This window comes from Lissotriton helveticus, chromosome 1_1 (assembly GCF_964261635.1).
Source record: "Lissotriton helveticus chromosome 1_1, aLisHel1.1, whole genome shotgun sequence".
Taxonomy (NCBI): Eukaryota; Metazoa; Chordata; class Amphibia; order Caudata; family Salamandridae; genus Lissotriton; species Lissotriton helveticus.
The window spans coordinates 1,310,987,240-1,311,014,867 of NC_136057.1; the positions used below are offsets into that span (position 1 = coordinate 1,310,987,240).

At 43.3% G+C, this 27,628-nt stretch overlaps 2 protein-coding genes across 5 annotated transcripts in view; one reads left to right on the forward strand and one right to left on the reverse strand.

The window, feature by feature from the left end:
• The window catches only part of ADGRE5 (adhesion G protein-coupled receptor E5), a 160,810-nt gene extending 146,582 nt beyond the window's left edge, over positions 1–14,228 (forward strand). For both annotated transcript variants that reach the window (XM_078681490.1, XM_078681480.1), the window contains 5 exons: positions 918–984; positions 1,739–1,830; positions 8,075–8,243; positions 11,995–12,108; positions 12,926–14,228. In XM_078681490.1, coding sequence (XP_078537616.1) covers positions 918–984; positions 1,739–1,830; positions 8,075–8,243; positions 11,995–12,108; positions 12,926–12,955 — 472 coding nt within the window. In that variant the 3' untranslated portion in view covers positions 12,956–14,228. The remainder of the gene's footprint in view (positions 1–917; positions 985–1,738; positions 1,831–8,074; positions 8,244–11,994; positions 12,109–12,925) is intronic.
• A 131-nt stretch (positions 14,229–14,359) lies between these two features.
• DDX39A (DExD-box helicase 39A) overlaps positions 14,360–27,628 on the reverse strand; it is a 35,138-nt gene continuing 21,869 nt past the window's right edge. For all 3 annotated transcript variants that reach the window (XM_078681503.1, XM_078681512.1, XM_078681520.1), the window contains exons 7-11: positions 17,773–17,904; positions 17,455–17,564; positions 17,224–17,368; positions 16,918–17,065; positions 14,360–14,568 (exon numbers count right to left, since the gene is read on the reverse strand). In XM_078681503.1, coding sequence (XP_078537629.1) covers positions 14,552–14,568; positions 16,918–17,065; positions 17,224–17,368; positions 17,455–17,564; positions 17,773–17,904 — 552 coding nt within the window. In that variant the 3' untranslated portion in view covers positions 14,360–14,551. The remainder of the gene's footprint in view (positions 14,569–16,917; positions 17,066–17,223; positions 17,369–17,454; positions 17,565–17,772; positions 17,905–27,628) is intronic.

Sequence of the window (27,628 nt, forward strand, 5' to 3'; positions counted from 1 at the left end):
TTTATCTTTATCAGATGGTAAAGTATGGTAAAGATGGTTAAAAAGACCAGTTCGCTTTCTCCAACTTTGCATTTTTTTCTTACGGGCGAAGATTTCTAGAAACATAGCTGATGATAAAGAATTTGAATGTTATATTTATCCAGCTGAAAAACAATGGCTTTGCGTTTATAGTTCAAGATTAAGTGCCACTTTAAAATCACTTTTGTTCAAAATCCTCTGTCTTATTTGTTATCATTGCAATTCTGTCTAATTTGTAATCATTCAGGAATAGTTTGGACATTTATAAAATATTTCAGAAGTAATTGAAACTTATATTTACTGATTTAAATTAGTATTTAAAAGGGGACAAAAACACAGGATTCCGCTGATATTCGCCAAAGCTTAAATCTAGAAAAACCTGTTCAAATCAATGTTTTAGGTGGTTACTATTGGACAAACAGATTTCAAGCAATCACTTTCCTTCCTGCCCATTAAGGTGTTATTTGGTCTTCACAAATCTCCAAATGTTCACATGCCTGGATTTTTTTTTACGTTAGTTGTTGCTTGCAACCATGGATCCTGTAGGCACTGAAATGGCTCATTTTGTGGGCGTGCGTGCTTTTTAAGAGCATGCTCTTGTTTTTCCTTTACTAGTGCATTGCATGCAAAGGATAAAGAAGCCTACCTAACTGTGCTTGTATTTAAAGTTTATTATTTTTTAATTGGCAGCTCATAACTTACAATTGATATTCGTATTATTTTAAAAAAGTTAGAGCTTATACATGGACTAGCACTCCAAAATTGTTTCGGAAGAACAGCCTATTCAGAAATAGGTAAATGGATCTCTCTTCTAGTGCCCACCTGGGACCGTGCCCAGACTACTGATAATTTGTGTAGGAAATCCATATTTTAACGTAATCCTCTTTCCTGCCCTGCAGCTGCTGGTTATCTCTGGAGCATGGCTTCATCTGGAGTTTCCTTGCACCAGTCTGCATTATCATACTGGTAAGTGGGCTTCATCGCTTTAACATAAGTAAAAAGTACTCCTAAAATCCTTTCTTCTGCATAATCATCACATAGAGAAATGTGATTACATACTCCCAGCTCCTGTTCAGATGGCCTGGTAGACCAATGGCAACTCATTAACGGGGCTGTTTACCATAGCTGCATGATCCCTATAATTAATAACATTTATTTTTAAAAACAACATACAAAGGGAGGTCCACAAGGCCAGTAAATTAAATCAAGTTATTTTTATCTAATGTTGGCATCTTCTTTGCCTTTGTCGTGCATACAGGAACAGTGAACAAAGCAATAATTTCCTCGCCCACTTGTTTCATTGGTTAATTACAGAGCTTAAAGAAGCAGCGGTCTATTAGGCACACCTCATTAAGAAACAATTATTAGGATTGTAACCACAAATGCTGGAGTATATTTATCAGAGCTATGCAATTATTGTAAGGGGAATGAGATCTTTTTAGAACAGTGTTGGGGAGGATTGCAGTGCTGATGCACCAGTTGTGTGGATACACTTTATTTTTACTTCCCATCTGCCGCCACCTTTCACAAACCAGAAAATTACAAATGCTTTGTCTGGCTAAAGGAGAATGTGTGTACATACAAAGTTTTCACTAAGAAAAGGGTCACAAATACAGCAAAAAGGCCTGTAGCCCTCTCACAATCTACCCCAATTCCCCCTCCCAAAGTAGTCCGCAATGCTTTTTCCTGCCTGTACCTCAACCGATCTCTTTTCTTACAGCTCAATGCCATCATCTTCATCATCACCGTCTATAAGTTAGCACAGAAGTTCTCCAGTATTAACCCGGATATCAGCCAGCTCAACAAATTCAGGTACAAGAAAGCTTCAAAGCCAAGAAAGAAAAAAAAAAAGAGATGAATTGTATTTACTTGCAAAGACAGTCGGATGTAGGGGGGGGTTTGTAAGATTTTTCCGATTGCCCTTCGGAAAGCTGGCAGGCCAAGGGCAGTCGTTTTCTTGCCTGACATATTGGTTCTGTTCCAACACTACTAAATGTTTAGCACCACACACTACTCAATAAATCTCCCAAATCTCTTCTTAGCCAGTCTGTTTCTGAACAGGGGAAAGCTCCTGTTGAATTAGCATGTGCACATGGTCGATTCAGCCACTAACGCAAGGGCATTGCCCCACTGCAAGAAACAGAAACAAAGTGGTATTATATATACCATTTTATGTTTCTGCTTCTCGCACTACGACGAAGCAGAAGAAGGGTTTGGTGGTGGGGGGGCAGGCAGGTGGGCGGTCCTGCTCCAGGGCAGGGGAGGAATGGCTAGTCCAATGTTGTGGGCCCTGACTGTTTGGTCGACCCTCTGTGGCCTACCAAACCAGTCATGCTTACTCTCCATTTTCTCCATGTAGGCCAGATGTCCATTTGAAAACACATACAGAACCGCAGGACACATGAAAAGGCACATAGCATAGTGTCAGACATCAGGCCTGGGATTTCCTAATTTTTATAATGTTGCAACTGAATTGTGATGGTCATTTGCGGCGTATTAGCCTACTCTAATATAAAGCCCTGACGAAGTTCCATGAATGTATTGTGGGAACTAAACAATTTGGCTGGTTGTTCATTTATTGTGCATGAATTTGGAATGAAGAATTTCTTCAAGAATTATACCGGACTGGATCTGCTTTCTTGGTGCACCATAGTGCCCTCTTCTCCCAATTTGCAAAACTAAAGCGGATGGCTTGAAGGTTGAGCGGGAAGGAATAAGGGGTTCCGGAAAATCTACCCCTTACATTCAAGGCTTCGAGAAGTTCTACTAATCTTCCCTTATAAAGTAGGCACTGGAGGTCATTCTCACACTGGTATGAGAAGAGGGAGGTGGATCCCACTTCAGCCAGTTTATTCTGATCACTGAAATTTGCAGGAGTCAAGGGTGGACTTGACAGTAACAACTATTAAGATTCCCTGGGCAGCAATACAAGCCTTTAGAAGCTCTTTGAAAAACTTGAAACGAGAATGCCTTAATTCCTACATTCCTTAAGGAGTAGTCAAATTATTGTTCACATCCTATAGGTAATTTCCAGGTTGGAATCTACCTTTGGTGCATTAGATAAATTGACAAAAAATCCTTTTGAACCTCTGAAGCAGGTTCACGTCATAACGCACTCTCAAAATATGCTTTCTCGTTACCATTACATCAGCTAGGACAGTGGTCTTAACCTGTGGTCCGTAAAGCCTACTCCAGGGTTTCATGAATGCTTTGAAAACTAATATTGACAGAAAGTGTATATAAATGAAGTAGCAAAATGTACAATGCAATTTTTTAGTGTTCTGCAAATGAGAAAGAGGCTGAAAATTAAGTTGGTATCCTCAAATTGAGAACATCAAACAAAATATAGTATGGATGATGAGTAGCATCAATTGAATTTAGAAGAGCTCCATTAAAAAAAAAAGTGAATTAAATAAATATTTGTGCATTTGTTTGATTGTTAGTTTCTGTATGGTTTGTGGTTCAGATCATCGAAAATTCTTAGGCCAGGATCCCCGGTGTCAAGTAATGCCTCAGTGGGGGTCCCGGGAGTCCTAGAATGATTATGGGGAGAGTCTACATAAGTAAGATGGTTAATAACCACTGGGCTAGATGGTGGTTAATCAAATTCATTAGCTAGTAGGTAGGGAAGCCAACCTCTTGTTCATCTTAATTTCTTAATAGACCATGACAAGTTTATTAGAATTTTCTTTTTTGAAAAAGAATCCCCCCAAAATGTTCTTTACAATCATATTTTACATTCAGAAAATATTTTTAATGTACAAAAAGCTTATTATTCCAAATGAAAGAATTACTTCTTACTATCCAAAATATTGAATCATTCAAGTGCAAAAATAAATCTATAATTGAAAGAAATACAGCCAACACATGTTTCGCATCGAACTGACCTCTTCGGGGATCAGATGTAGAGAATAGTCCTGGGATACCATTTATAAAAATTCCATTGAGTCACAGTGCAAGTCGATCATATTTTTATGGACTCTATTCCTTTGGTTTATCACGGTCCCTGCCACTTCACTTTCTGTTGGCCGCCCAAAATGTAATCACTGTTCATTCGGATTTATTTACCGGTCACCATATTCTTCCCCCCCCCCCACCCCCCTCATTCAATGCCATAACCTCCAGTGGCGCCATAGACCTTCAACAAGTTTCTAGATTGGTAGTGTCCAGATCGCATGTACACCATCCTCAGCCTCATCTGGCCCAAAGCATCTATGGCACATTAAGTCTCATGATTTCCTGCTGCCTCTGGATCGATGGACATGGGTACAACGTGCAAAGGAGAAAGCCTCACAACATTCGGTATACTACCAAAAGTTCAGTCAACAGTACCCAGGTGAACAACATCCGTACAGAATATGCTTTGGGCAAGCTGAGAATGCTACGCATGCCATCTAAGTGAGATAGTGGGTGCAAGCCAGCACAAGCATAAATGCATCTTTAACACTTGGTATGTAACAAGAAAGTGATGTTTTGATTCGAGTCCCTTGCTTCACATCTTTAAAAAAAAAAATTCTGCCTTTCACACAAAGAAATCATTCATCCAGAATTTACCTCTCCCCATCCTCCAATGAGAATAGATGTTCCTATTTGTAAGTACACAAGGACAACCATCCTTGCATCCAAACAGCAGCACCTTTCAGGAAGGTAGATAGCGGTAGTTGATAATGACCTGGAATATAAAGTTCGCTCCCCTATTAAGTAATTGGAGAAACGTCATTGTTGCATATAAAGTGTTTCTTTGAGCATGCAACTTAGGTTGTCATGTTTCTTTTGCTTTCCAGATCTCATTGGTTTTGAATTCAAGCAGGGGAGAGGTACGGAGGTAATGCTCAAATTACTTCCCAGTAATTGCATTACTCCTAGTCCTCCTGCCTCGCTTTAATTCAGACAACCTCCCACTACAGAGCAACAGAACTGTTTCTTGGTACCGAGCATATTTACATACAAGTGGAGAGGCTTTTATTTAAATGGCGCGCTTGCAATTGGTGTCCAATTGAGGCAGTGAAGCATCATTCGTTCTGCATTAAAGCAAGGGAATAGGAGTAATGTAATTACCGGTAAGTAATTGAAGCAATACCTTGATCTGGTAGCACTCAGGATCATTCTGTGATGACAATCCTACCTGATCCATTCCAGGGAACATCCAGAGGTACTAGCCCACTCTTCGAATCTTCCATCAAGGTTGCAGTGTTCTAGACCACTGAGGTCAAGGAGCATGCTAACATTTATTGATTATCAAAGAACAGTAATTCTTATAAGATATTGCACAGGGTATTTCAGTGCCCCCACAGAGACTGAAACCCTGAACGGTGGTGGTACAACAAACTGCTCTGTTCCACATATACTTCCAGCTGTCCAATGTACTGCTTTTATGTGCTTACAAGGGTTGGGGATACTGGAGTTCTCTGTATTTAAAGATCAGACTGGCCAATGGCTTCCTGAGGAGGGGATTGAATAACAGAGGCAGACAAGACTCCATGATGCATTTTTAATAAGTGAGCACCCCTGTAGCAAGGGGAGGAAACGGCTCCTGCATAGGGGTGGTTATGGATCAGCTGCCACATCAGGTGCTTTTGGAACAAACTGGACACCTCGTTATTTCCGTATTGGAGACAGAGGCTCAAAAAGGAAACCGGTTTGTAAAATAAGGAGCTGCCGGAGATGAAGTCCCAAATATTGGACTCCAAGAACAGCTAAAGGCCTATGTAGTGTTAACAGGTCCCAAATGGAAATAGCCACTGAAATTCTGGGGCATAGTGTTTTCTGCATAATTTTAGATTTGTTGCAATTGGCACAAATCATAATTTGCATATTTCCCACACAAAAAAATGAATCTAGTTCAAACAGATCAAGTTACTAACAAAAGATAAAGCACCACCCAGGGTTTAGGTTAACTTGGGTCCTTTCAGTATCTTATTGCTATATTTAGTTGTTAAATTAGAGATCGGGAGTAGCGGCCCGCTTCCAAGATGGCGACACACATCAGAGCCTTTGCATAGCATCAGAGTGGCTCCTAGAGGAGCTGTCCACTCGACACCAAGGAAGTGCACAGTGAGCATCGGGGGTGCTGGGGCCACCCAGTTGATAAACAGAGACAGCACGTATGCCTACTTGGGCAGGTGACAGGCAGCCTGGGAGCCTCGTGCGAGCTGCAGGTAGGAGGCACGCACCTCTGGAGACTGGTAACAACTGGGGGCCTGCTGAGACCATTTGCATAGCGAGATTGCCGCCTCTAAAGCTCCAAAGATGAGTGGAGACACCATGGGGGCAATTGAAGTTCTGGTGCCTGACCTCAAGATGGCAGCCAGTGACAGTGTCCTCCCTTGCTCCCAGAGAAAGAATGCGCAGCAGCGATAGAGCTGATCCAGGCTATGCTCCAGAATACCCTCCAGGTATCTTTATATTTTATTATGATTCATTCGTTTTACCAAGGGAAAGGTGGCAAGGAAAACGACCACCGGGACGGGGGGGGGGGGGGGGGGGGGGCAAGGAAAACGACCACCGGGAGAGGGGGGGGGGGGGGGGGGGACTCCTGTCTCGGCCTGCCTGATTTCAAAATGGCAGCCTGGACCCCCCCCCTCTCAAGAGATCACACAGGTGGCACCCCCGCAGCGAGGGGGGGGGAAGGGAAGACTGGAGAGTCATTGAGGCACCTTGACAGGGGCTTAAGACAAGGAACAGATGGCCCAGGCACAAAGAGACACAGAAACACTTAGCAGCCATCTTAGGGTCAGGCAGGAGCTACGAGTAATCTCGCGGAGACCCACCATTTCAGGGGCTTAGAAGGTCCTAGGCACATATCGGGGACAACTCTACAGACACGTCCTTTCCCCGCAGCACAAAAAGGGGACCCCAGAGATAAGAGGGGCCCAGCCACAGAGGTCCCTAGCACGTCGGGCTACTACGCTTAGAAAAAAGACATCGGCCAGTCCTCAAACACATCTCCCATCCGGATACAGAATCTGTGAACCTACCTCAGACTGCGGAGACCTAGCTTTTGACTGATGCCCAGTGGAGCTACTTGATAGCTAAAGAGGAGATTGGCTGTGGACTACCCCTTCAGCCGTCACCTACCCAGCCGGACTTTGGACAGAACTTACTTCGTCTCTCCGTTGTATTCTCCATCCTACCCCTTTACTCCACCCCCTTTCTCCTTTATGCACTATTTATCCCTACTCTTTGCTCTTTAAATGTTTTCCCTTTGAGACCTAGCTGTTTGGCTGATGCCCTGCGGAGCTACCCTATAGCTAAAGAGGAGATGGGCTGAGGACCTTCCTCCCCCCCCCCCCCTCGGCCATCACCTACCTAGCAGGACTTTAGGCAGACTCGTTCTTTCCATCCTATCTACATCCTAGCCCTTTACCCCACCCCTTACCCTTCTAAGCTCCATTTATTTTGTCTTCTACTCTCTCGAAATGTTTTCTAGTAACACATGTAACAGATGTAACATGTAATTTCTGTGGAACCTTATGTAAAGCGCTCTGCTACCTCCAGGTCTAGCCGGCGCTATATATAACTCAAAATAAAATACACTAATACTAATGAAGTGCAGCTTTGCCCTGATAGTAGTTTTTCACAAAATAACGAAACAGATTGTACAGCAATAGACTGTATAATTTGGCTTTCCTTACCTCATAAATTAGTCTACCATGCTGTATCTAACGAGTTTACCTCCTGGGCACATATTGAAGGCCTCAATGAATGGATTGCTGCTGTCTGACAAGGTGGGATTTCTAGTCTCAAATCTTGGGGTCCCATTTTGCACATCTTATCATTGCAACAATATGCAAGAGCACAGAGTTATGTTTCAACCAGTTTATACCAATTATTCACAACTCTGAGGCAGGTCTTAGTGGTCTACTAGATGGGTATGTTTTCAAGGGCAAACGCAGTTCGTTAACACGTTCTTTAGTAGCTCATGGTTGGAACGGATCAGATACATAGACTTGGTTGTACATTGACATCTTCAAACCAAGGCAGAAAAGGGATGTAGTGGGTACCCAGCTTCCCAATTCACAGGCCTGGCTTAATATAGGTTCTCTCCTTTCCACAGGACCTTCACCATCACTGCAGTCGCACAGCTCTGCCTCCTGGGCTGCACCTGGATAGTTGGCATCTTCCAGTTTAACCAACACACCTTGGTCATATCTTACCTGTTCACCATCCTCAACTGTCTACAAGGGGCATTCATCTTCGTGCTGCACTGTTTGATGAAGAAGCAGGTGAGCAGGTCACATGGGTGGCACCAACATGAATGAGTTCAAATGCTGCTCCAGTTCACCATGGATTAGTAGCAGCATTGGCCATCACACCGGGTTTTTTTAATATTAAAAATACACCTAAGCTGCTGTTTCCCCATAAAACACAAGCAGGTCTTAAAGAATGAGTAACACTGCTAATAAGATCGCGCAGGAAAGGGATAGAGGTTGAAACAGAAAGTATCTTAGCTAATATCAGTGGTTCCCAGTCTCCAAAAGAAAACCCAGCAGGGACATAGAATCCTTTTCTGGAATGTGGCAGGCCTAAAAAAATAAGGTGAACGATAAGGCATGGCTAACCTATATTGATACATTTGATGTCGTGTCTACAAGAGACCTGGGCAATAGAAAGCATACATATAAATGAGTTTAAGATTTTTCATACCCGAGCGATCCAATCCGCTTGCGGCAGGCCAAAAGGTGGATTATGTGTATACATTTCGAATCGGCTGGCTACATACAAGAGTGTGATGGTTAGTTCTGAAATTTTTTATCAAAGTGTTTATTCAGACGGATAGCAATAACGCTCTGTTACTCGTAAATTTTTATAATAATATCCAATCAGCATATTTAGGATCTATTTTAGGAAAGCTAAGCCAAGACATGGCCAAGTGTGAACTAAATGCGAACGTTAAAACCATACCCATTTGGAGGGGCGATATTAATACTAGCCTGTGCCCAATGGTGGGTGGTGGGGTGTGGTCTAACCTTAGATGACTTCTATCCATCATTCCATTTTCAACACTACAAAAGGCGACAAGTTTAACGAGGTCATGTTTAAACATGACCTGGGATTTTCTAACTGCTTGTGCACGCCTATTGTAGAGTTTGATTATACTTTTAGGGAGAGGAACTAAATCACTTATTGATTTCATTACTATTCCAAATCGTTATGCGAGTTATGTGAAGGCCTCTTTTACCCATCAAAATGTCATGAGTGACCACCGGGCTATCAGTGTGAACATAAAAACCTCAAGTGGGGAGTGCAGTAACATTGGTAATAAGATAGCATGGGTACGGGATAGAACGCTAGGGGAAAAATGGTTATGCTATCCGCTGGGGTAGCAGGGACAGCTTAAAACTAATTAACAATATAGTTAAGGCACTGGATCCAATACTAAAATGCCTAAGCGATAACCAGACTCATGATGAAATCTTAATTGCTTTTCAAAACATTACTGAGGTGGTCAGAACCATTCTATTTAAGGATTCTAAGTGCACTCAAAATGTAAAAAAAAGGATGGTTTGACAAAAACTGCACTAGAAGTTATGGTAGGTTGAACAAGGCACTACACAGCGAAGTAAGAGATATGTCTGCAATAAGGGAGTGCAGAAAAGTGTACCAGGTAGCCCGAAAAAAATAGGATATTGGAGTTAAGGACAAAGCCTGGGAAGATCTTAACGAGGCCGCGGAGTCCAAAGATAGTATGAAATTTTGGGCCACGGTTAATGCACCTTTCTTGCCAATAAAATAGATGAACCTACTATTGAGCTGGCAATAGAAGAACAGGTATGGATTAACTTGTTGTCTAAAGTTCACTCAAGACAAAACCCAAACGAGGAAGTCCCCGAGAGATTTGAAATAGAGACTACACAACAGCCCTTCTTACCTATTAAACTCGACTTTTCACTTAAAGATGTCACTATGGCAGTTAAAGCAAGGAAGCGGCAAAGCCGCTGGTCCCGACGGGATACCAATTGATCTATATAAATCTAATTTGGAGGTATGGGGTCCCATTTTAACAAGTTTAACAAGCGTGTTGCGAAAGAGGTTTTATTTCTACATGGTTCGAAATCATCTTTGTACCTATTTTTAAAAAGGGTGACCGTGAGAACCCTGCTTCTTACCGCCCAATATCCTTGTTGGATTCTTTGATGAAGGTGTCGGGCAGGATTGTTCAAGAAAAAACTACAGGGATGGACCGAAGAAAACATTTTAAGTGACGTCCAATATGGTTTTAGAGCTGGCTTAGGTACAAATGAGCAGATTTTGAATTTAAGTATTTTAATTGATAAATATGTTAAGAGCAAAAGGAGGTAATTTTTATTTGGCCTTTGTAGACCTCTCAGCCGCCTTTGATTGTGTAGTTCATGAGAAATTATGGGGGATTTTAAAAGAACTTAAAGTTGACTCAGTTTTAAGACAACTGTATCTAGGAGCTACCGCAAAGGTCCGCTATGGCATTGAGGGTAAGTGTACCGCCCCATTTAAAGTCGACCGAGGCATAAGGCAGGGTTGTGTATTGGCACCACTCGAGTTCTCTAACGCTTTAGAACAGGAGTTGGTGTCAAATACTAGGGACCCGCTGCTAGTAAATTCCCGCCCTATTGCTTCTCTTTTATATGCGGACGACGCCGTCCTCATGTCTCGCACTCAAATAGGACTACAAAGGGCCCTTTCTTTTTATACAAGTTTTATGGACAATCTTAGCCTAAAACTAAACGCCAAAAAAAGTTGTGATATCACGTGGTTTTAGTAGAAATACATAAAGGAAAGAGATGACCCGACTAGTTCCAGGGAACAGGGTACTCGAGACAATATAAGCCCAAAGGGAAATCCCTGGAAGCAGATCCTATAGATCCTTACACTCCTCTCATTCTTTCATACCAAACTCTTTTTAAATCCGTTTTTTCAATGTATTTTCAGACTAGAATATAGCGTTCACAGTATCAATATAAAAAGATTCTTGACTTTTAAAATTTCAGAAACATTTCCGAAGAAACTAATAAAGTTATTTAAAAAAAGGCAGTTTAAACATTTCATTTCAAATCATCAAAGAAGATTGCTACATATACATTTCATAGACTAGCATCATAACATGAAATCATAAACCACTGTAGTTACCCCTTTTCCCCAAGCAAATCTAATGCTCTTATTTTAACTTCAGTTAGATCCAAAAAGCCCTATAGGTTTTGTGTGGGAAACTCAGTACAGGAATTTCCTTTTATCTGTAGGTACCCCGACTTTATTTTGATTCTTTGTTTGGCATAGGCGTCGACGCGTTTCGGTGGTTTAAACCATTAGATGTGGTGCCACCTTCAGGACTTTCTTATGGGGTTACTTCTTTATATTGATATGATTAATTCTGTATATGTAAAAAATTATTAAAACAGGCATTTAGCTAGATGACCTTTATCATTCTCTCCAACTTCAGTGCTTAACTATTGTTTTTTTATTATATATAGGTCATATGTATTTGTTTTTTAGACTGGCAAGCTTGTTAGCGTAACAAGAACACATTCTATCTAACTTAGTTATCTATTAGTAAATTGTACGTTCACTATACATCGTAGCTACTTTGGTTGAAAGATCATTCTAGGTCTGCATGTTTTTTAAAAAACATCATTTAAAAAAGCACAGCTTTATGTTGGTATTGGACGATTCCTTATACATATTCAGGTAATGTAACGCGCAGTTTCCAAGCTATGCATCACATTCTAGTCTAAAAACACAGTAGATATCTAGACTTTTTCACACTCGTATCCCAATACATACACACCTCATAATTTTAATCTATTCCTTTTGCTGATCTTTTCCAGATCTATTGATGTCTTATATGTGACTTCCACGTAACTCTTGTGGTAGGGATGATATTCCCAAAATGAATTTTCTAATATGAGAAATAATTATTGTACTTTTACTTTGTTATGGTGGCAATGCCAGGTGCAAATTTAGGGTTAACTTGATGCCCCTTGTGTGATCTCTTTTGCACAGGTCAGAGAAGAGTACAGACGCTGGTTCTGTGCCGCCATCAAGTTGAAGACGCCCAGTACCTACGATAAGTTCTCCAGCACCGGTGCCTTTTCTTCTTCGTCCTCACAGTCCAGGGTGAGTAATCTAGGCATGGTAGAGTACAGCACTAATACACAGGTCAAAACTCAAGGTCTCCCGCCATCTCTTGCGATCAGCTTCATATATAGGGGCTGGAAAGCACAGGAAGAAATGAAGGGCAGAATAACCTTCGAGATGGCACTGTAATCCCCTTTCATCTCTGTACACCGCATGTGGGAGATGGCATCTTACTTAATCTTTCCCCTGGAACGCAAGGGGCGGTTTTTCTCTCCAGATCGGAGACAATACAATGCCATTAACCATAAACAGATTGCTAGTTTGCAGCATCCCTGTCACTTGCCCCCCCCCCACCTTACGTACCCACAGTGGAAGCACACATTCAGCATCTGCAGGATCTGTTTAAAATATTTTCCTGCAACTGTTTTTCATGTCCTGATTTTGTAGCCTGGGATGGGCTATCGGTCACAAGATTCACCCAAGTCTGTCTTCCTTCTCCCATGCCCCTACAGCAGATGGCTTCCCAAATCGCCCAGCTTCAGTTTTTTTAGGCAACCACCAAGTCCATGACCTAAAGCAAAAGTGATCAATCTTGCTTGTTCAGAGGTTCCACGTTCAGCGTGTCCCAATGCCTGACAACCCTATCGCAAGAGTGCTCAATTTATACTCTAACCAGACATGGACTACATTCAAACAAGGTATAAGTTTGGGGACACAGCTTGCTCCAAGGACAGGGAAGCTGGGTAACTACAGTAGAGAGCTACCATTTTGCAAAAGGCCTCTTCATCTTGTCCTCATTCTAGGTCTTTGGCAGGGAATGGATTGTGATGGCTAACTTTTCACTCTTTTCTTGCAGGCTCTCCGGGCCAAAGAATCTGGAATGTAATCTGTGGCGGACAAAGGAACCAATTGCTTAGAGACCAGAACTTGGCACTCCTGAAATGGTCTTCTCTCCCCTTAGCACCCCTCAACCAGCCATGGACCAAAAATATTTCCATATGGTGCTGCTCAAAGAATCCACCTTGAACTAGTGCCAAAACCTACAGATCAGCACGTGTCAGAACTCCTTCCCAGAGCCAGAATGATAGCTTAAGATCAGGTGGAAATGGCACCAATGCCTATTGGAAATTGACCGGAATGAAGCTAAAAGCCAAGAAATCACCTATGACTGGACTTACGCAGGCAATTTTGACAAGAGCAAGCATCATGTAACCTCACAAACCATGAGCAGCGGACAAGCAGGAGCTAGTCACCGTAACAAACACCACAGAACAGCTGGAGACCTTAATTCTTCAAAGTCGAAAGCTCCAGTTCATCATCAAGTTGGATTAAATTTCTGGCCAACGAACAGTTACAAATGTAAGCATTTGTTCTAGAATTATTGTTGAGGTTCTGCACAACTATCAGATTTAATCCTAGGTTGCTGTGCTCTCTGAATGTAATCAGCTATGGTGCTAATGGTTACATAAGGGGAGTCTCCAATGGGAACACTAAGGAGACCAGCTCAGAAGGAACTGAAGTCATTTGTGCCAACAGGAGTTCCTACTGTCTTGAAAATACTTTTTTGCTGTTTGTATATAGATTACCTAAGGTACGAGACCCTCCATAAGAACGAACATGCCGTTCCAGCTGCTCAGAACTCCGACACCACCTTTCTAGGAAAGGTCACAGAAGTAAATTTAGCACCTAAAGTATTCCAGATATTTCAGTCTCTAGAGGAAGAACATACTTGTACCCCAAAAGGCCTGCATGACGGGAAGCTTCATCAGGGAAGCCAAGTACTTCAGCACACAAAAGTATGCAAATCATTTAACAAGTAGGACCATGCCTTCGCCAGACAGTGTGGAAGAGTTATTAGCAATATTGAAGTGTTCTTCTCACAAATTCGATTTCAGACTTTCTGCACAAGTACTGTAAATACCCTCCCAAGATGCCACGCACCTCTCTGCAGGACTGAAGGGGAAGAGTTAAACTTGTTCACCACTTAATGACATGCTTGAAGGAGTAACTAAGCAGTCTACCAGATATGTGACCCTCTGGACTTCTCGAATGTAAATACACAACTTTATTCTCCTCTCAAACTTTCAGGAGCCTGTCCGGCGACACTCCTGTTTTTGTATGTTTTGTACTTTAAATTAAAGACGTTGTCACATGTTAAACCTGGTCAATTCTTTGCTGGAATACCAAGGTCACATGCCCTACAGACCATTGTCATCCTCGATTAGAGAAAGAAAAGAAAAATCACGTTCAGCATTACTGGCGACCTCCAGGAAATGCAAAACACACGTACTGTTTTGTAATAAAATTTAATTTGTTTTTTTTTTACACAATCTAAAAACAGACCATAAAAATGTACCCGCGCTGGTTTAGAAAAACAGATGAAAAAAGCAGCAAATACAAAAAACAAGACAGTGTAGCCAGCCTGCTGGGGTTCCCTTTGACAGATCCTTTGCGTGGTCTCCATACAGTTCACAGGTAAGGGTTATCGGCTTTGCTCAACTGTTGAGAGAAGGAGAAGACAGTTATATTAAGTTGATCCTAATGTGAGATGTTGCAAAACCCTAATGTGAGGGAAAATCAGAGCACCCCCAAGAATATACTACCCAAAAGACATTCACAATATACAAACTCGCACTGCCCAGAACTCAGATCTATACTGCCCTGCTCAGCAACACCAGGAGTACCTCGGCCAACAGTAACTTTCCCACACCCCGCCTAGCCAATCTGTTTAATCAGAGCACCCACTGCTACAAAGGATCCAGAAGACTCCATGCAGCAACCAGATATTGGTACACACTCTAGTCAGTCCGGGCCCCTACCTCCAACCTGAGAGCAATAAGTGGACAGAGTGGCAGGTTCGCCAGTCAGAATTCGATATCTACCCACAGATGCCTGACAGTAAGCCACCGAGAACAAAAACCGCCCTTTCAAACAGAAGGCTAGACTCGAGAAAGAATAGTTGAAAACACTTCACTTTTCACAAAAGTAGTTAGTGCCAGCTTGCTCAGTCACTCAGTACCATCTCAATCACTCAAAAGGAAATACCACACCGCCGATTATCTGGGTAACTACTTTCAACAGGAGTTAATGCGTACAAAAACCTTTCTAGAGCTGTGCATCCCCCTGAGAAATGTGAAGAGCACAGCATTCAGAAATGGTAGTATGGTGCAGTAGCTTCCAGTACCACATATGTTCTGACTTTCCCTCCATACATAAAAAATATAGATTTGTAGATTGAAACAGAGAATTATGGGGCTGTTTTCAAAGGGGGGTTTGGAGTGACAGACAAGAGTGGTGCTTGAGTTGTCTATGTCACTCAACCGCTAGGAGAAAAACATACCCGTACTTCACTTTTTACACATCTAATTTTATGTATGTACCCCAACCTCCAAATCACCTGCCTTGGATCTTGAACTTCCAACATAATGTAAGAGGGGCCATACATTACATTTACTGATGTATCAGTCCCAAAGCTAGGAGGGAACGTTTAACATCCTTGACCAGCCTCCACCACCTTCCGTACATTCCTCCCCCCCAGCAGCTGTGTTTTCTACTTCAGTTTAAAGCAGAACTGCCTGTCAGCGTGGCCTGGAAGGCCTTCATCACATCATGATAGAGGGTAACCAGTTTTGTTATCAACGTTTGCTATATAATAGCAATCGGTTATGAGATTCAGACACTGAAATAAATAGCATTGAGCACCATACATAAATTGATAATTGAAATACAGCAGCAGACCAAGATGGCTATATTGCAATGCATTACTTTAGCAGTAAGGTGAGTAGTCACTGCCTGCAAGGATCACAGCACATTTAAGCCAGTCCATAATGCTTCCTTAACTCCTGGATTTGAATTATGTGAGGAGCTAACTAAGGCACTGGTTTACAGTTATAGAACACCGGCACACACCTAAAAATCGGTCGTAGGCAAGACTCACCTTTGGGACTCATTGGCTTCGACAGGGTCTCGTTAATGCTGGATAGCATGGGCAAAATGCTGTGCAGCATGACCAATTCAAAAGGATGCAGTGGGCCTGCAGCAGCCAAGTCATGTTGGCATGACTGATGACGTGTGCATGCATCATTCTGCAGGCTTACGAAGTGATGCAGGTAGCTTTTTATGAATTACCTTTCCGAGATGGATCGGTAAGAAAATATAAATAATAGCTGAAAGGACTTTAAGGCAGTGGGGACAGCAGTAATTAAAGTAGGCAGGGGGAAGTGCGAACCAGGGGGGTCGGGGATGCACACAAGCAAGAAAACACTAAGCTTGTAAGATGTAGAGAGTTTGGCATGGGAGAAGTAGCTTGGAGCTTCCAAGAAGAAAGCAGCACAGGGGAAAGGTATATTTGACAGGGGCGGCGAGAAGCACACGAGGGTCGAGCCCGAACACAAAGCACTCGTGGAGTGCTTAAGCAAAAAGAAACAGCTATTACTTAAGCGAGCAGATGGAGGATAGAAGTCAACCAATTGGAGATGGTAAAAAAGATATGCATAAGGGGAGCGACAAACTATGATGGTCAAGGTGGCAAAAGGAAAAGCGATTAAAAAGCAAGCACATCAATTGCAGAGCCATCTATTGGTAAACAAGGGGCAGGATGTAAGTAAACCAGCCCTTGTAAGTTCCTGATGAGCCCACAAGGAGTCTAGCAGGCCGAGCCTAAAAAATAACACCCAAAACTCCATAATTGTTCAGTAGCGGTCTTTTCAGACTTGCTTATGTCAAATCCGCATGAAAACGGTCAGATATGAAGTATGTAGGACAGCTCAAGGCGGGTTAACAACCGCAAACAACCGATCATTTGCAGACAGCAGGGGCAAATGCCCCGGAGGTATTCTGGATACATACTGTATGTGGAAATGTCAATTTCTTCCGGCAATTCAGCAACGTTTACTTCAAAGCGATCTTGGACGTCATTTAAGATCTTCGCATCGGTTTCATCAGACACAAATGTGATGGCCAAACCCTTTGTGCCAAAGCGGCCAGCACGAGCCACCTGCAGACAGAGAAATTGGTTACAGATGTGCGGAGCTTAGGGTAAAAGCACATAACCCCTTCCACCTGAGGAAGGTATTTAATCAGCATGCTGGTTGCCCACAGAAGCTGCACACAGTTCCACACTATCCTTTAAAACACATGTACCGGCTCACTTACCCTATGCAAATAGGTGTCTGAGTCCTCTGGCATATCATAGTTGAAGACAATGTTCACTCTTTCTATGTCCATTCCTCGCCCAAAAACATTTGTAGCCACCAAGATGCGCCGCTGAAAGTCTTTAAATTGCTGGTACCGGGCCAACCTGGAGCAAAGAGTGAGAAAATGAGGCCTGAGCAATAGGGCAAGACATTATCAAAGGCCTGTGATTTTACTCCGCACTAAACGCACCTGTCCTCCTGCGCCATTCCTCTGTGAATTCCAATGGCTGGAAAGTTCTGTTCCACCAAAAGCTGAGCCAGGGCTATACATCGCTGCACCGACTTCACAAAAATGACTACCTGCAACAAAGACACGGTCACAGCATGCTGGAGACTCCAGTGAAAACAGGCAGCAGAAATGAGCATATTGAAACCTTCACTGTCAGGCTAGCACCCCAGTACCGTGAGGTGACAAACCTGGGCCACCCTCCAACCTAGATATTATCCGGGGACAGAGGTGCTGTAGCATAGCACCAGAGAAAATGGCCCACAGCAGACCCTCGCTCACCTGATTGAACTCCAGCACATCGAGCAGGTCAAAGAGCTTGCGGTTCTTTTCACTGTCCTTCAGTTTGACGTAATACTGCTGCAGTCCGTGAAGGGTCAGCTTCGTTTCATCATCTACAAAGACCTCCATGGGCTGTGGAGAGGCAGGAGACGAGCAATCACTACTTAGACATTGGGATTGTTAATGTGAGCACAGCGCAGTGTCAAAAACACTACAACACAGTGGAATGGGGAACTACTTGGTAACAAAATAGCTTCAAGCTGCAGTGACAAGTCTGTAGATTCACAATATGGGGCTGCTGTGAGGGACACTAGCACCCTCCGCAGTAGACCATTCTACATGTGCAGCCTTGGGAGCAGAGGGTGCCCACCTACTCCGAACTGGTATCTTCCAACTTGCTGCCTCGTACTGCCAGATTATTCTGAATTTCTGCCACCTTAAAAATCACATGAAATGTAACGGGGTAACCCGGTGTCTCGCAGAACCTGGCCATGTATGAAATGGACTACAATTGGTTCTGCCGGTAAAATCAATTACTTAGTGTTCCCTAATGAATAAATTCATTATGGAACACCAATTGATTTTCTCGATAGAACCAGGTTCCGAGGGACAGAGTCCCCCTTATATTTAATACTGGCGCAGGTGCATACCATAAAAATCACGGCACCATCTCCTACTTTTAAGTCCAATTCAGCCTGTTATGCCAACAATTGTCTGTCCGTTCTCAAATCTGTCAGGCTGCCATCTTCGCCGACTTAATAATCCATACATTACCGTAGTTCTATGCTCTGCCAGCCACCATGCTTCCCTGAAGCTTCATACTTTATCCCAGCTTAAAGAGAAATCCCCAAACCATTCAGGATCTCAATACGTGCTGATGCTACACCACATGCGCAACTACAATAATCACCAAGTAATCCCTTCCTTGCTTAATACAAGCTTGAAAGGCAGCAGCGTTGTGAAAGAGGTAGGCTAGTATTGTAAGCAAAAACACTGGCCCGACAATGATATATTGACTTATCTGCTGGGTTTTGAGTTTTTTCACCACACTACCTGGATATAAGCCTTTAGCTGCTCCACTTTATTGCATGGAGAACCAAGTGACGAACAGAGGGGCACTCTGCTCCGTTTTTCACACAATAGTAGGATGAAAGAATGTTCGATAGCAGTAACCAAGGAAAACAAGCACAATAATTATCAAACAGACCTGTCGGATGCAACAGATAACTTCAACCTGTCTGAATGCCTCCACCCAAGGTTTAGCTGTGATGCTTCATACTGCAGAATCCTAGTCTACGTACTACAGTGGGGCACGTTTGCCTCACCCTAGTGAGCGCGAGACTCCCTCAGTGATAGAAAGGGGGACAAGGACTGTTCAAAGGAGTACCAGTGTCACAGTAACAGGTGTGGGCCAAGCAAAGGTTGCCTATATTGATTACTTCACCGAAGTAGTATCAAGGAAAAGGACTTTACAACCTTTACCAAATCACAATTTAAGTAAAATTTGATTTATATTTTGTAAACTGAAGAACCAAAAAAAACAGACACCTTCATATTGTTGTGCTCTGTGTGACTGATACAAAGCAAGGGGTATGATGTAGAATAGGGGAGATTTTAGGCTATGTTCAGGGGCGTAGCTGGAGCTTGTGGCGCCCGGGGCTATCCCTCAGATTGCCGCCCCATGGTGCTGGGAAAAAAGGATGGCGAGCACTTGAAAGCGGTCACAGGTAAGAGCCCACTGTAGCAGTGCTTAATTTGAGTAGGTGGTTTCTGTCAACACCAGCACCAGCACTAGGGCTGAACACAATCACAGTTAGTCATTTTGGAAGTATATTGAATCAATAGACAATACCTACTGAACAATCCATTCTTATAGCTTTGTGGACCTGTAACAGCCTCGATTGTCACTCGTGTACAAGTCTGATGGTTAGGAGTTGTGTTGGTGCTGACTTTGGCAGAGCTGTCAGAGGCACTGGGTGGTGCCAGCTGAAACAGATTCCAGAGAAGGGCCCTGGCACTTCTGATTTTTTTTTACAAACTAAGCACTGCCTATAAGCCCCTTTCAATTATCCTGTAAGTCTGTTGTGTACAGTTACAGAACAGGTGACAGGCGCTCATGCTTCCTACATTTATTATGTAGAACTCTACGTGCCAATCCAAGCAAAGTTAGATGGCTAATGGGTGCCACCCGAGGGTTGTAGGCAAGCAGCCAGCTCAATAAGATGAGTGTGTCTATTTACCTAGAAGTTAGACCCTTTTCCAATGAAAGACAACATGCCACAAATAAAGAAAGTCAATGGTCAGCTGAGAGAAGGGTCCTGTACGCAGTTCATCAGAGCACTACTCCCCAACAGGGCATTGGAGCAGGGCCCCTACCTGGTCCAGTCCTGAGATTGATCTACGAATCAACATTCCAGCCACTCTTCAGCACACTCTTCTTGTAATTATTATGGGATATGCCTCTGTCTGTAAACATTTTAAACATAAATCAATAAATTTTACACTTTGCAGGGTTTCTGACGTTTCCCCTATTTTGGCTGAGATGAAGTATAACCCACCCAGCCCTCATCTGGTGATGATTTGCTGTTTCAGAAATTCCCACTCGCAAAGAACAGGACTTTGTGCAGAACAAGATAATTGATTGCTCATGCCTAACACTCACAGTCTCAGGTAGGTGGTTTCAGTGGTTGAGCCATGCCTTGCAAAGAGCAGCTTCTGAGTGGTGTTAAACATCCAATTTAGGGTTTAATATTACAGCGACATTGTTTGTGGCACAAAACAATATGCAGAGAGGTCTGGGTGTTTTCAGTGGCCCTGGTGCAAGGAAAGTAATGCTCTCTCTGCCGTTTGAACTGCGTTATACAGCATTAATCAGGGCTCCGGTGCCACTGCACCCTCTGCACCAAGGGAAGCTGCGCCCCTGCGTGTTTTCTTTTCTGTTCAGATCTTACCCTGTTTTGTATTTCAGTAAAGTGAGTTCCGAGTGTGTTTGCCTGCTTTTGGTGTGTGTGTCGCCAGTTCATATTTGGGTTGGAGTCTTTCTGCGTTTGACGCAGTCTCCCCGAGGGGTCTGTTGTATTGTCTGTGCAACAGTGCAGCTGCACCCTGGCCTGTGCCATTAGGAGCGTGTTGGAGCGGGCAGAGTTCCTAGAGCCCCCAACCTACGTGCCGCTCACAGAAGTGCCGTGAGCCGTGGATACCCCCCTTCTCCCAGCAGCTGTCATATTCAACCCTGCGCTGCGCGGACGGCCGTAGTAGGAGGAGGTCAATTATGTATTGCAGAACACAGTTTTTAAAGCCCCGAATTAGGCCCTTGTTGTGATTAAAGGACAGGCCGGGCTTGGATCTGAAAGAATTCTCAACTCCCTTCAGAGGGGAAAGCCTCATGCTTATGAAAAGCAACCAGAAAAAAATGCAATGCAAGTGCATTTTGTATTTAGCAACATCGGTTAGTGGGCTCTGGCATTTACTGAAGTAATTAACTTTCTGACGGCAAGGGTCCTGCCTGTACTGAGCCACCAAGGCTCTTCCACTCACACACTGCAATTTGAAACCTTGGCAGCTATGGAATGTCTCGAGGCAGTGATCGCCCCCCACCCTACAAAAATCCATCCTCAACAGCCTCGACCACCTCCACATTTATATTTTCAGATATTAGTTGTGCATTTTTTCCTGGCCGGTTTTCCACACTCCGATGGACCCACAAGCAACCACAAACTCGGTACGTGACGGGCGGTGGCGGCATATATCAGAAATAAAATTCAAACCCTTTAGGCTGTACTTACCATAAATACAGCCGCTTGCGTGCCTCTGTTTGACTTCGATTGCCTGCGCACGCACAGTACGCACTGCTGCTCACATGTACGCCTGCGAAGGGGAGGGCTTGTTGTCTGCTGGAGGAAACCTGAGCTGAGAGAGCTCATAGGAGTCTTTCCTCTGTGACTTCAGTGACCCGATCGCTCACGCACGTACGTTCAAGCAGAAGCGGCCTTTATAATTTAATTGGGGACACTGACTGACAATACTGATAAGTGTCAGACAGTGAGTGCCCTCAAATAAATTATAAAGGCCGCTGCAACGGCCACCAGTGCAGCACGGCCGCCGCCCCAAAATAGTGCCGCCTGGGGCGGTCCGCCCCCCTCTAGCTACGCGAGTGGCTATGTTACATTTCTCCTAAATCTATTGCTCGAGATTAACAACCTATGACAATTCTGTTGGCTTTATCAATATATTTTTTACATGTATGGCTTTTATCAAGTTAAAAAAAGCACTATGGCATGGCCTGCACGGACTGCATCACATTGCTTTTTTTAAGCCATGTTCTACAGTAGCATATGCTGCTGTGCATTATGTCAAAAAAGCAAGGCACAGAAGCAACATGACGTGTGTGAGCAGAAACAGGAGAGGGGAAAGCAACACAGAGGTGCCAGGGAAAAAGGAGCACCAGACAGGGGCAGCAACACAGAAGGGGTGGGCGGGCAGGTAAAGAAGACAAAGTACCTAAATCGCAGCGCAATCTGTGCTTTGTCCATACTCCACAGAAAGGAATAGAAGGGACACTTGGCGTGCGCTGGTCAAATTGGAGGCAGCAAAGAGTTAAAATGACCCAACAAATGGTAAGCAATGAAACCGGCTCAAAGCAAGCCATTGTAAACGTGTCTCGTAAGAGCATATGCGCAGTCACAGGCTCGGCCTAAAAAGTATCTAATAAACTAAGGAGTGACTAAGTGAAAAAGAAAATAAAGGATAAAGCACATTTTTTCGTTATATTTATTGGTTTTGTAACCCTACCTAATAAGTGAACCAGGAAAGAACAAATCTTTAACAACAAAAGAGAGAGTGAGGGAAAATTTACACTTATCTATGTGAGTTGGGAACTCCTGGTCCCCGGAATTAGTTACAAAAACAATGGAGGAGTATCCACTCAGAAACAGAGAGAAAAAAAGGTTTCTCTGGATAAGGGCTTATGTGCTCAATTCAGCACCATGTGCCCCAACCTGTTTAAGGATAATGCTTATCCTTGTAGAAGACCCCTCACTCACCAACCTGGTTGGTGACATGCTTCATCATCGGGGTCCCACCCCATAGGCCGAGTGCCTATAGGGTGTGCTGCGACACCTGATTACAGTGGAGCTGGTTAATTTTTCTTTTATGTGTTCAGGGCGATCAAACAAGTGAGTTTAAAAAGGGCCAACACTACTCACTGCAAGTATTTATTCTTGAGTGCTTGAACCCTAGTTAAAAAATGTGTAACACCTATGCCTAATTAAGTAGACTTTGGTGTTAAGAATAGTGTTTGATAAAAATAGCTAAGTGTGCTATGTGAGGTGTGATAAATGCTATTGGTTAAAAAGGTCTACATGTTTCAACCATTGTATTTATTCATTGGTTTTCGTCAGGACCGTGATATTGAACTGGGTGGTCCACACACGCTAAGGTGCGTCCTGTCCAAGTTGGAGTGCACAAATTGTGAACTTGTGTAAAAATTAGTGAGTTTTCTTTATTCAAAGAAAAAACCTGTAAAGGAACAGGAAAACAAAAAACAGGGAGGGGTCACATACAGGGGTTGACAATACATATGTACCACATTTAACGTATATAGCCATTCGTTCCCCTTTTGAGTCAATAGATGGGGTCGTACCCAAGTTGTAAAACAGAGGGATCCATCTAGTTGTGCTACAGTGCTTTAACTGGACTGTGACTGATAGCTACTCGAACGGTGCCAAAGAAGTGGTGTCGACCTAGTTTTGGCATCTGGGAATAGCTAGTGAAAAGTAAGGGCGGCGTATTATGAGTGAGTGATCTTTATTGGTGTTCGCGAAGTGGACGGCTGCCGAGATTCGTGAGCAGTCGTGACGTCGCTATTGTGAATTGCGACTGATATAATGCTTTTTGCTTACGCTTCCTTGCGGTGTTGCCGCTTCATGGGCACCAGCGCTTCCAAGACGGCAAGAGTCAGTCTCCTGAAAGTCGATAGATAACAAAAAAGAGAGAAATGCCCGGTTTTAGTTTTCTGGCTATTTCGCATTTAGGATCGCCAGCGGGCTTTCGTTCGGAAATGGGAGGAAAATATTGTTTCCTTATTCCTATCGGCCACACATTACTTACTTGCAGCTTCTGATCATCAGGCGGTAAACCTACTTGGTTCCGGCTGGCGGTGCCCCGAGGAGTGACCGGTGATGTCTATGGCTGCCGGTAAAGTAACGTTTGGAGCGCTTCCTGGTTGGGCTTGGCCTCGTCACGTGGTGTGATCACGTGGGTCGCTATTGACCAATCGGGTTATCACAGGAGGTGGAGCCCCCGGGTGATGTCACAGTTCTTAGGAAACGAAAGAAGAATGTTTTGTTTACGTTCCTATGGAAAGCAATTGCGTTCACACAGGATATAAACTTTGAAGCATTACAAAGGGAGTTGGAAATTTAAAAGAGTTGGGACTTTATTTACAACAGAACAGGGGGCAGAATCAGAATTCATAATCAGCCGTGTTGGGTGTGTAGTTCTTTGCTGAGTCTTACAATGTTCAGGGATACATCTTGGTGTTACTTGTAATTTGAGGACAGGTTTTCATGTTATTACACTGTTCCATGGGATATTATCGTTCAAGCCTGACTTATGGGAGGACAGTCTGTAGACCCATCTTTGCTCTTTTTCAAATAGTAGTTGGGTCAAGTTCGCTCCTGGCTTAACTTGTTCGATAATCGTCCATTCCAGATCATCTGGTGTATGACCTTTTGAGAGAAAATGTTCAGTGAGTCTGGTATTGGTCTTTTTGCACCTAATAGTGCTTCTATGCTCACTTATCCGTAGTTTGATCTTCCGGCTCGTCATCCCTACGTACCGTAGGTCACACGGGCATGTGAGCATGTAGACAACATTCTCACTGTTGGTTAGTCTGACCTCTAATCGTCCAGGTTTTGTTAGGTTCTAACTGTAATGTTTTGGTGTTCTTCGTGTAAGGGCAGACACTGCAAGTCCCACATTTATAGTGGCCTGTCACTCTTGGTAAGTCCCATAGAGTTGTTTGTGTTTCTCTTTCTGGGGTTGTCTTTTTTGGTCTTGTATTGACTACTCTGTCTTTTATGCTCTGTGCTCTTTTGAAGGAGAACAAGGGTTTCTCCCACCTCAAATTGCCAGTGTTCAAAATACTCCAGTGTTTTTTTATTATTCGGGAGACGTCATTGGAAATAGTGTTGTAAGTAGTAACACATGTCAGGGGTATTTCTCCCACTGTTTTATTCGTCTGTTCCAATAGACCTGAACGCGGTTGATTCCGCGCACGTTTTTGACTTTTTTGGAGAATCTTGTTCGGATATCCCCGATTACGCAGTTTTTTGGTGAGGTCCTGTGCTTGATTTTTATAATCTGCCAGTTCACTGCAGTTCCTACGGATCCTCAGGTATTGGCCATACGGCAAGTTCTCACGTAAAGGTCTTGGATGGAAGCTTTCGAATCGTAGCAGATTATTTTTGGCAGTTGGCTTGTGGTGGGTGACAGTTGTTAGTTTTCCTTCTTTTTTCGTGATTGTTACATCGAGGAAAACTAGTGTCTCTGGGTTTTTTTCGTAGGTAAAGCGTAGATGTTCATCACAGGTGTTGATCCAGTTAAAGAAGGAGGTTAGAGATTCCTCAGTACCTTTCCATATGGTCAGCACATCATCAATGTATCTGCGCCATATTAGAATGTTAGGGCTATAGGGGTTTGTTTGACTGAGGATGTATTTCTCTTCAAAATCATATACATACAATCCCGCTATGCTCGGAGCAAAGGAACTGCCCATAGATGTCCCACCTGTCTGTAAGAAGATCTGGTCTTCAAACTCAAAGTAATTTCTTTTGAGAGCCAGTCTGGCACATTCCAAGACGAACTCTCTGGGGGTTCTGGACGCCCACTCTTCCTTTTCTAGAGCTCGTCTTAATACATCCAGTGTGGCATCCTGAGGGATACTGGTGTACAAGCTCTCAATGTCAAAGCTCACCAATATGGTATCATTCTCCACGGTGAGTTGATCCAAGATCTGTAGTAGACTTTTGGTATCTTGAAGGTATGTGCTCGTTTTTTGTACCATTTTTTTGAAGAATACATCGCAAAATTGCGAGAGGGGTTCCAAAACCGACCCTATGCCAGAGACAATAGGTCTGCCAGGTGGTGGTGTCTTGTTCTTATGTATTTTAGGCAGGGTATAGAAGTAAGGGATTTTTCTTTCACTACTACAGAGGAAATCTGCCTCTTGTTTGGATATGAAACCCTCTGATTCACCGTGTTCCACTAGCGATTTTATCTCGCTTTCCAGGTCTTCTGTTGGATCCACTGGTAGTCTGCGGTAACTGTTCTGATCTGCTAGAAGTCGGAGACATTCTTTTTGGTAGGCTGTGCGATCTTGCACAACAATGCCTCCGCCCTTATCTGCAGGTTTGATAACAATGGTGTCACAATCTCGCAAGTTGTCAAGGGCACTTCTTTCTTCTCTGGTCAGATTCATGAAGGCTTTCTTAGGGTTGGTAATCTCAATCTCGTTAAAGACAGCCTGCTCAAACGTGGAGATTTCCACTGGGATCAGGTGTGGTGGTGGCAAGAATGTGGACTTACTCCTAAGTCCTGTTTCATTAGTGTCCAGGTTTTCTTCTGTGCTAGTTCTTTTTTCAAAAAAAGGCTTTCAATCGTAGTTTGCGAAAGAAAGATGACAGTTCGCAGTGCTGCCTGAACTTGTCAAGGTTTGCAGTGGGTACATACCCTGAGCCCTTGTTCAAAACTGAATCGTGGTTACTCAAGTAAGTGACGATTCAACCACAGATCCAGACAAGCGGTTAACCGGCAGGAATACTTACCACTTGATAGGTAACACCATTTTTTCTTCTTTTTCTTAGATCGGTACCGCGTGAAGATATCCTGCGTTGTCTCAACCCAAGGGGAGAGCATTGTTCTCTTGAAATGTGAGTCCCTTGTTTTAATCACAATGCCACAGATTCCTCTAGAGGGATTTTCCTGTTTTTTTCTGGTTTCGTGTGCACCAATAAGGAGCACATCTTGATCTGAGACCAATCACTATTGCTACATTGGTCTTAATTAATACAGTTGGCGGTATAGATGTTCTGCTAAGTAGGGAATATTCCCACCACACCCTGCCTACTTTCGTAACGTGCCTTGAAATTAGCGACTTTAGTGACCCCTGGTTGATAAATCACTAATCAATGGTAGGGGAAATCTTCTATTTCTGTATACCCTTGATACAAATAGAGATGTGTGTTTATCAATGGTAAACATGGCAAGAAACAAAGGTACAATGAACACCTGACAACGAGTATACTACATTACTACTGAATAATTCATAACAAATGAAAACTTGTCATTTCGTGTTCTGTCTGTTTTGTTCCCTCTCTACAGGTTTTTTGCTCCTGTGATTTTCAGTGAGCGTCCATGGGTACTAACCGTGAGTAACATACAATAATTGAATTTTTCACACTAAGAGCCTCACAGGAGAGTGCGCCTTAGCGCGTGCACACCACCGGAGGACCATCTTCTATTTTACTTAGGTCCTGACGAATGCTGAGCGAAAATTGCAAATTGAACAGCAGAAACATGTTTACCACTTGTTTTATTTACAGGACACAGGTTTCCTAATCTAGAACCTAGCTTGTCCGCCCACCTTGCTTTTAACCTATTACAGGTTGGCCTTTATTAAAACAAATTGTACAGGCTTCAACTTGTATTTTTAATTTTGCACTCAGTTAATCTCACATATTTAGTTTGTACACTGTTGCACACACCACCATCCAGCTCCGCTGTAATTCAGGCGTTGTAGCACGCTGGGCAGGCACTCGGCCACCCCAGCGGGGACCCAATGATGAAGCATGTCACC